At 39.6% G+C, this 10,341-nt stretch overlaps 1 protein-coding gene across 1 annotated transcript; it reads right to left on the reverse strand.

Moving 5' to 3' along the window:
* Positions 1-79: 79 nt before the first annotated feature.
* On the reverse strand, positions 80-5,259 carry gpr137ba (G protein-coupled receptor 137Ba; the record flags this gene model as incomplete). Its single annotated transcript, XM_083897370.1, has 7 exons — positions 80-200; positions 391-512; positions 762-890; positions 997-1,143; positions 1,583-1,805; positions 1,900-1,949; positions 4,873-5,259. The coding sequence occupies 7 exons, from the start codon at positions 5,257-5,259 to the stop codon at positions 80-82; spliced, it is 1,179 nt and encodes a 392-aa protein (XP_083753496.1).
* Positions 5,260-10,341: the final 5,082 nt, after the last annotated feature.

Raw genomic sequence — 10,341 nt, forward strand, 5'->3', positions numbered from 1 at the left:
AGCACCACGTGCTTTGCTCAATAAGGAGGACTGTGCAAAAATATACAAAGGTTAGCAGGAGTCACTGAGCCCCCTTGGGTCAGTAGTGGTTGAGCTCCTCTGGAGGAAGAGGAAGAGGGAGGTGGTAACTGTCGTCCCCGCCGATGTAGGCGCTGATGCCGCTGCTTTGGCTCCCCCATTCATAGTTGTCAGCAGCCAGACTGAGCAATAAATAAAAGACAAACTAGTATCAATTACTGTCAACATTGGATTAAACTGCTATTTGATGAAAAAGAAGAGGCAAATAAGGTAGTAGAAGACGGAGATGAAATTATTATTATTGATGCTGTCGTAAAACACAAAAAAAACAAAGACGTCTCTGTCTGTTACCCCCAATAGTGTTAAATTCACCTGGCTTGGATGTTCTGAGGCATGACGCTCCACGCCAGGTCGTCGTCGCTGTCGTAACGCCGCGGGTTATCGAAGAAATAAGCCCGAGAGGAGAAAACATGACCGGGAAGCCCAGAGCCACTCTGCAGGACAAGCCCAACAAAAACAACAAATAATTTTTTATTTTATACATGCATGTATGTGTGTATATATATATATAAATATTTATGTGTGTGTGTATATATATATATATATATATATACGTGTGTAAAACAAAGTGACACAGCATATATCTGTGACATTAGTCTTTGAATAATCCCTTTAAAAGACAAAGCTATGCCGTATTTCACTTGAAACTTGAGATTAAGGCGTCTCTTTCATCGCAAACTCACCCCGTGGAGGTTAGGTTGTCTCACTCTGAAGAAGAAGACCACGAGAGACGTGGGGAGCAGCTCCCACACGAACAAGATCACTCCGAAGACGACATAGCCAGTGTCGCCCAGAGTCGACTGCAAATCTGCCTGAAAAGAAAAAACGCATCACACCATGTTAGTGTGTTAATAAAACACCCAACTATGAAGACTGAGGTATAGACGAAGTGTATTGATGCCGTCTTTGCTGGTTCACCTGGTCTGAGACGTTGTACCAGTCGTAGTCAAAGGAGTTGATGCTCTTGTTCGAGAGTCCCAGGACCACCAGGTTGTAGCAGGCTCTGGATGAATACAGGAGGATGACGATGGCACAGATAACCGTCACCTGGCACACTGATGTCCCCTGTACAGTTAAGAGTCATTTCATTTGTGAGACAGTTTAAAAAAAAAAAAAAAAAAAAGCTAGGTAATTTAACATTTAACTGATCTGTGCAGAAACAGCAGAACATAATGGGGAGAACACTGAGCTACTTAAAGGCTTTTATCACAGCACAGCACAAACCAGTTTGGCACAACACGACAAGGTTGCTAGGGAACGCTCGCTATGTACGCGACACAGATCACAAGGAGAGGTGCGTCTTCACACGAGGGTGCTTCATGCAGCGTGTAATACATCTCGATGCTGGTGACAAGATGGCTGTCAAAGTCACTCCACTGTTATTACGGCAGAATGTATAGCCTAACGACTCAGTGATGTTAATCCTGTTATCTATTATTTTAAACTGGCTTTTCCCCTGTGTTTTTTAATGGATCTGTTTGTCTTGTTTTGTGTTTTTCCTCACCTTAGATTCCAGGTAAATGTTGGCCAGGGACATCTTAGCGATTTTGTACAGACACACTGAGAGGGAGACGGCACACAGGACAAAAAGTGTGTCATTGATTGCAACCCTCACGAGCACAATGGTGTGGGTTTCTGTGGTGGACATCCTCACCAGCAGGGCGCACGCTAAATTCACAACTAAAAACACCAGACTGATGAAGAGGAAGAGCAGATACAGTGGCAGCCTGTGAGTCAGCAAAGAAAAGAAAGAATATCACTTAATAGAGTTTAATCTAACAAATACTAATCACAAGTTTTGAAAAAAAAAACAGGTCTTACCTGTATCTTAAAAGCTCTGGTGCATATTTTGACTTTGCCTTAAAAACAACCTGTGAACATAAAAAAAGGTGTATCATGCAAATGACGTTCACACTTTACTGGAAGCTCACTTTCACTTCTGTTTTTCTGCTCTTCTGGGAAAATAGAACGAAGCTTTGAAACAGGAACCATTGAGAAAACAGCTGAGTTTTGAGCATGACACGAGTCGCTTAGCACGCGCACAAACACACACGTACATGATACTCTCAGTTAACTGCGACACAAATCAGCACCAAATGGTTCAGCTAATTTTGTACAAAATAGACATAACACTGTAAATAAAGTAAAACTAGCTGGTCATGATAGTCTTACACAATACTTTTTTAACATTTAATCACTAAGTTTGCCAATCTTTAACTACCACTACAGATATCTGTGACGTCATTCCAGTCAAAACTACAGTTACAGATTATCTGCAACTTCGATGAGAATGACAATCAATTTGGCCAATCATGTGTATGACGTTTGTCATTTTAGATATCTCTAATTCCAGTTTGTAGATGTCTAAAACTTAATTCTGACGATCTGAAACTTCATTTAAGATATCTTGAAGGGACAATGTATTTTGGGATGTATGTATTTGGGTATGGGAGCCATTAAATGTCCTGTGTATAAGAATTAGTGACAACAAACAGTGAACAGAAGATGTTGTTCTACTTCAATAGGTAAAAAACACAAACTGTGGCTGGTTTGTCCTTTACAGGCTACTGTAGAAACATGGCAGCACGAGACAACAGCCTCTGTAAAGCATCGCTTATCTATATTTTGTATTAAAGCAGGGGTCTCAAACTGGCGGACCGGGGGCCACATGCGACCCCCCAATCCATTACATGTGGCCCCCCACTTAATATCATGTTATAATAAAAACATGGCCCGTGACCTCACCATCTTTTAAACACAGTGTGTATCTGAGGCACAGCTGCCAGCGAGGTGATAGAATATAATATATGTTTGCTAGCAATGTTTATTATAACATAATAAACATGGGTCATAATTATCCCATTCAACATTCAATTACATATATAAATACACTTGTTAGGGCCCGAGCCACAAATGGCAACGGCCGAAACGGCTCCTGGTACGAATTTTAATTACAGTTGTCCACACTATTATTTATGTAATTTAAAATAAAAAAATTTCCCCACTTTTTGTTCTCTAGGCCGGCCCCCTCTTGACCACAATAGATGCGCATTGGCCCCCAGGTCATTTGAGTTTGAGACCCCTGTATTAAAGATTAGCTAACATAAGCAGAAAAACATAAGCTAGCTAAGAAACATACGCTACAAAAAACAAGTTTTTGAATGTGATTATAGTTATATGAATATAGTTATGGATAGTATGTTCAATTTATGCCAAAAAACCCAACTAAATGGACCTTTAAAATGTTCAATTCTTTTTTAACTAGCAACCTTTAGTATTTTGAATGGTTACTGCAGTTGAAAACATACAGTTCTAGCACGTCACGGCTCGACTCTACTCAGTTTGGTTTCATTCACGCCGTTTTTCCACGTCTATAGCGCCTCCTTAACGTGGCCTTTCTCCAATTCAGGTTCTGGCTTTTCTTCTCCAGTAAATTAAAACACTTAGCAGCTAGCGGCACTCTCTGCTCGCTCTGCTGGCACCAGGTGTGTTCAAGTGCTACGAGCTATTGGACAGGAGGTGGAGCAGAACAAAACAAAACATGAACACAGTTTGCAGGCCAGGAATGTGTGTGTGTACTTGCATTTATATCTTTGTGAGGCCCAAAAAAATTTAAAAACCTATCTTTGTGAGGACATTTTTTGATCTGGGGCCCACAATTTGATAGTGCTTTTTCAGAGTTTAAGACATGGTTTTAGAGTTAGGGTTAGGATAAGGGTTTAGGCATTAAGTTGTGATGGGTAAGGTGAGGGTTATGGGGTAGAATAGAATAGAATAGAACTTTATAAAAACTTTATGGAATAAGATAAAAATGGAATACGAGGTGGTTATAAAACAATACAAGGGAATAAGAGACAATGTAAAAGACAAGACAGTTAAAAACTGCTCTTTGCTGCAGTGATGCATTCAACGTTTGGAGGTCACTTTGTAGAGTTAAGAATACATGTTGGACTTGGGATGAATGTTTTGGTTGCCATGACGTGTCCTCCCTTAGATACAACAACAAACAAGTGTGTGTGTGTAGGGTGAACACACAGGTGTTTCCTCCATCTCTGATGACACGCCGTGGTCATGGTCTTACATATAGCACCTTTAAATAAAACCATGTTGTTGTTATAGTAATAATGTATTTAATTTTTCCTATTTAGTATTTTACATATTCTCAGGGTCTATGTGAACACTGGAGCTCAATAACACCAAATATGTAAGTATCTATTCACGTTATCACAAGTCACATGTGTTTGAGATATCCATGCACACATTCATCGATTATTAACCCTTTAAAGGACTACTCAACCATTTGGTCGACCACACTTTAAGTCACTATATCTCATTGAAAAATGCATCAAGCTGAACTCACTAACACTTAATATGAATTGTTATGAATTATGAAAACCAGGTTTAATATCAACAGACGTCTCAACCGTTTGGTAGAGGCCGGTATCTGAAATACTGTAGGGTCTAATTTAAAATATATATATATATTGATTGTTGTTACATAAAATAAAATAATAAAAAATGCAAAGAAATATTTTTTCCTTTGCTTTTTTTCTTGGGGAGTACCTTAAAGGGTTAATCATTACAAAATTAATCATCAACTATTTTGATAACAATAATAATCAGTTGTTTGTTCTTAAAAATAATTAAAACACGTTTTCTGATTATTTCTTTCACACTCCATCATCACATGTAGGATGGAGTATCATCCATGTGTATCCCAAGTGTCCCTTCAAGGACCTTAAAGGGATACTTGAGCACGTGACGTATAGCTGAGTGACAGGTGCGTGAACTCACCTGAGCAAAGTAAAGGTTCATGAGGCTCAGAGTGAAGAACTGGAGGCAGACAGGGAAGCAGTAGAGCAGCCAGAAGGGGAAAGGCCTCAGAGTGTTGGCCGTGACAAAGTTATTGAAGTAGAAGGAGAAGAGCACGGTGCGCAGCGCCGACCACAGCAGGCACAGGAACAGGAACACGGTCTGGTAGCTCAGGCGCTTGTGTCGGTACCGCAGGATGAGCCACAGTTGGACGTAGACGAAGATGAAGAGGAGGGAGTAGAAGACGGTGTACACCACCGTCAGGCCCAGGGTGACGTATGGAGGCACGGCCGGGCTCAGGGTGGGCAGAGGCAGGAACCTGTCCGTGGGGGACGAGTCCTTCTTCTCCTCCAGCACCAGGGCCTCCATGACCTGCTCTGCCCCGGCCAAAGGGAGCAGGAGCAGGAGGAGGAGGAGGAGGAGGAGGGGGGGCAGAGACTCGCGAAGCTTCACCGCGGACGTCTCTCACGGGAGGCGTGCAAAAAAAAAACGCCGGAAAAAGTCGTTAAGAGGAGTGAGTAGAGAAGAGGAACGAGGCGGACTTCCTGTTGCAGAGCCGGGCGGAGACAGACGGTGGAGAATGAAGCCTGAAGTCTGTCTATCAGAGGCGGCGGCAGCAGCGGCATTAGCAGCGGGGCAGGAGGAGGCAGGAGGAGGCAGGAGGCTGCTGAAGTCTGCAGCCGGGTAGCTGAGCTCCTCCCGCCCCCCTCCAACACTCACTACGCATCAGCTGACGCACAGAACTGTACCTTTAACCCTGTCATGGGGCTTCCCACCAGTGCTGGTGATCCTGAGAGAGCAGCTCAGAGCTGTTAGATGGTAATGATGATATTGATTTATTACACATTATTCATTTGTTATCAAAGGGGTTGATCTGTGGGGGTTTTCTCCTGGTTCCCTGGTTTTGCCTCCCACAGTCCAAAAAACAGAGATGCAGATTTGGGGATTAATAAGGACAGGGGATAAATAGGACACTTTAAATTGACAGTAGGTTTGAGTGTGTGTCTCTATATGTGGCCCTGGTGACCTGTCCAGGGTGTCCCCCCGCCTTTCACCCTATGTCAGCTGGAATTGGCACCAGCAACCCTTATGTGGAGGATATAGCGGTAGATGGATGGATACGGTTGATTCTAGTAGTATTTTTGAGTAGTAGCTATAGAGCTCTTGTCTTAGAGCAGTGTTTCGCAGACTTTTTATACCACTAAGTACCACTTAAGAAAATATCGAGCTCTCAAAGTAACACCATTAGGCCAAGGGAAGTCATTCTACAGACTTTGCACAGGAGGCAGATTTATTCCCGATTAAGATAATTTGCTCTCTTATCATCCTCCTCATCCTCCTCACTTATACTTCACACAATGGTATAGTGAAATTAGATTAAGATGGAGCCAGAGATAAGGCGATTCTGATTATTCTTTAAAATTCCTCAGCTCCACTCCGATCACATGCCCTGGTACATACAGTCGAACAGTATTTCCGATTTTCCTCCAAGTACCACCAGAGGAGGCTCGCGTACCACTGGTGGTACACGGAACACAGTAAGGAGAACCATAACCTAAGAGCAAAAAGATACTCCAGTTTCCTCCCACTGTCCAAAAACATGCATAGATTCATTGGACACCGAGACACCTATGATAATCCACAGTCATTTTCGTCCTATTTCAGCTGGGATTGGGCTCCAGTGACCCCGTGACCCTAATGTGAAAGATAAAGTGGTTACTTTACTTTTTAGCAAGTGACACATTTTAAAATATCATAGAACAGTCAGGCTGTTGTACCAGAGAATGACCACTGTGGGCACTGTACTGTAAGAAAAGCACAGGTCTAGATTATCACATTAATGTTAAGCTTCAGAGGTTTAACATCAGTCTTTCATAGTCTTTCTCTGCCCAATGTCTTCCAGCTTTCAATTACTTATTTTTTAATGCTGGCTTTTCTATAAGAAATTGAAGTCTCATGACCAAGCCCAAATAATTATATGTTGCTACAGAAAACATCGCACAGTCGTCTGAGGCCGACTGCTCTGTGACCAGTAAAATGATCCGATCTTGGAGTGCAAAATCACAGGAGTTTCCCCTTGAATTCAAAGCAAGAGTTCTTCAGGATAAAAAAACAACAACAACAAAAAACCCTCAACTAACCTCAGTGGTGTTTTTTTTACTGGTTGGTTTTGTTTGTTTCACAGCAGCACTGGGGCATGTGAACATGAGGAAGGCCAAGAATGGAGGTCACTGTAGTTCACCTTTGACCTGTGTGTGATTCATTTATCTCTCCTCACACTGAGACGCTGCCGTCCGAGCACCACACACCAGGAAGGAAGCTGTCAGACACAGGACTTCCCTCCTGGATAATGCACGACACTCTCTAAAGGCCTTTTATTTCCAAAATAAAAATGAATGCAGGCACATAATCCTCACACAAAATAGCCTGTTCAACTACTTATTAATGAGCCTTTTTTTTTCTAAATGAGTTAGTTGTATTAGTTTTAAGAACAAGTTTGCTAGTTATTATTCTTTGTAAATGCTTAGTTTTGGTTTAGTTTTTATTCGTTTTAGGGTTAGTTTTGAGTATTTGACAGGTGCAAGATTCAAAAAGGTGATCATAAGTATAAGTGTCATTAAAACCCACCATTTTAAAAATGTATTAGGACAAAAATCAAAAATCATCCCTGAATCAAATATAAAATTCTACAAGAAAATGTGCATAATATTATATATATATACAGTATAATAGTTTGGTTAAAAAAAAAAATATATATATATATATATATATATATATATATATATACATATATATACATACGGCATACAATACGGCATAGCTTTGTCTTTTAAAGGGATTATTCATAGACTAATGTCACAGATATATGCTGTGTCACTTTGTTTTAAGGGGCTGTAAGGCAAATGGGTTGGGAACAGTACGCTGTTGCCGCTGTTTTTTTAATATATATAAAAATATATATATATATATATATATATATGTGTGTCTATATATATATATATATATATATATATATATATATATATATATATATATGACCAATAGACTAAAGACACACATAAACACAACAACATAATAATAATGATGATGATAATAATAATAAATAACCCTCATGAGACGCATCACATTGTTTGTAAGCCAGGAGCTCAATCTGAGGAAAAACATGATCAAAATAATAATAATTTTAAAAAACAATAAACCCAATAAAACTAGACTAGACTAGAGGTTTGATTCTCTTAGATGAACCAACTCAACACAATTAACTACACAACACATTGATTAACTTGCACAGCATGATGTCCCACACTGTAAAAAACAACTTAAAAACATTTTATTATGAATGAATGAATGAAAATTGCTGGCAGTGAAAAAATAAACACACTCCATTTGAACCCAAAAGAATTATGTATGAAATTAATTTACAAAGATGAACACTAGGCACATTTTATCTACGCTTACAAGTTTATAAACACACGATTCGGTTTCAATTACTTTCATTTCAGTTAACGAACATTTTTTTTCAATTTTAGTTTTCATTATGTGGTAAGTTTTCGTAACTGTAATAACCTCAGTAAAGAGGAAAAATAGAGTAAATATACATTGAGCGGCGATAAAAAGGTAATAGTAAATCAAAAAAATAGTTGTTTTTTTACAACCAAGGTCTGCCGAAGATCTGTGAATACACAACACACTGAAGCAGAAGAACACACTGGGAGCCACTTCTGTCACACAACCCTTTGTGTACATTATGTCAACTTATATTTATCTCTGTAAAACACAGAGAGCATGTTCACAAACCTCAGTGCACAAAATGACCACAAGGTGGCAGGTTGAAACTAAAAATGAGTTACACAGGACACCTAAAAGTGTATAAAGTAGGCTGGTGAGTGGATGTTAAGTCTTTTTTTTTTAGTTCCAGTAGGTTTCCTTCACTTTGCCTGGCCCTTTTTTCTTCAAATTCAAATTAACAAGAACAATAAACATGGAATATGTAGTTAGATTATCAGGCTGCTGTACATTTTAAAGAACAAAAACACACAGACACCAAGTCACAGTGAATGTGTCTCTGGTCCCACAGCAAATATAACATTAACCAGAAAGTGTTCCCATTATCTATGTATAAATGTATAGATATTAACAGTCACGTTACTGGATTAACTCACTTTGCATCTACGCTGCAATTGTACAAATTGTATAAGAACAACTTCTATTTAACTTACTTACTTGAATTTCATAAAAACTGTTCAGAAACCACAATGCAAAGTTCACATGATAGCCACAAGGTGGCACTGTTAAACCGTAGTAGCATAGAGACACTGTAGGGAGGTTGAGAGGTTGAACACCATTGTAATAACTGTACACAGCCTCCATTTATACTGACACCTACTTTCACTTGTTCATTGTGATTCCATATCACTTTAGAAACTTTCCTTTGATCTTTTATATCATTTGTGCTGCAGCTTTATCAGTCTGCACAAAAAAAAAAAAAAAAACTAATCGCACAAGTTTTACACTGGATTCACATCTGTTGAGTGGAGGTCACTACAGTCCACTGAACTCACTACACTACTCTAGAAAACATTTGTTATCCTGGAAGTAGATACTGGAAACCGTTTAATGTGGCTATAAAGGGACACGAGTATCCTCAGAGTGAGGAGAGATTCAAACCACGATTGTTATGAAGGAGTTGAAAATGTGCCAAGGAAACATTCTCCAGCAGCAGCAGCAGCAGCAGAAACAGCAGCCTGGCCTGCATTTCTGATTCGACCATCTGCAGCTTCAGCAAAAATCAATTTTCGTCACACAATCCACAGTTGTTCAGTTCAGAAATTTAGTTTGTTGTCTTGTTTGTCAGGACTAGAACCCAACGTGGTTTTGCTCTGTTGTTGCTCATCTTCACTGCACTGAAGTTAGATAAATATGAACTTAAATTTCCAAATGTTGTAAATCTCTATTGTCTTGTTTTGTCCACAAACCAAAACGATTCTGTTTGAATTATTTCCTCGTTAGATGGAGCAAGGAAACCAGAACATGGCTGCAATTCCTATTACATCACACACTACTATTGGCGTTAAAACCTGGGGTCTTTAGGGTCCTGTTATAAGAGCCACTACAATCACAAGGATTTCTCCCCTTGGACGCATAGATGTGTAAATTCCAGAACAAACTGTTTGTTATGTCTCCAATTTTTTTTTTAAGTTTAGAGGTTGTTTTTGGCCTGAGGGTGGTGCAAGAGGTCTTTGGATCTCTGACAGATGGAACAGTTCCTCCTAAGTGGTTCCAAATCTATGGGTCTGTATGATCCATTAAAATCACTTAGTGTCTGTCTGTGACTTTATGACGAGATACAACCTAAGATTTGACTGATGTTGGACCGTAGGTGTGTGAAACTGGTGTCACAAACAATTTGTTTGTCTATCTCATCAACTTTTAATCAGAAATATTGTATTG

Source organism: Microchirus variegatus (assembly GCF_963457635.1).
Source record: "Microchirus variegatus genome assembly, chromosome: 11".
In the NCBI taxonomy this organism is placed as follows: Eukaryota; Metazoa; Chordata; class Actinopteri; order Pleuronectiformes; family Soleidae; genus Microchirus; species Microchirus variegatus.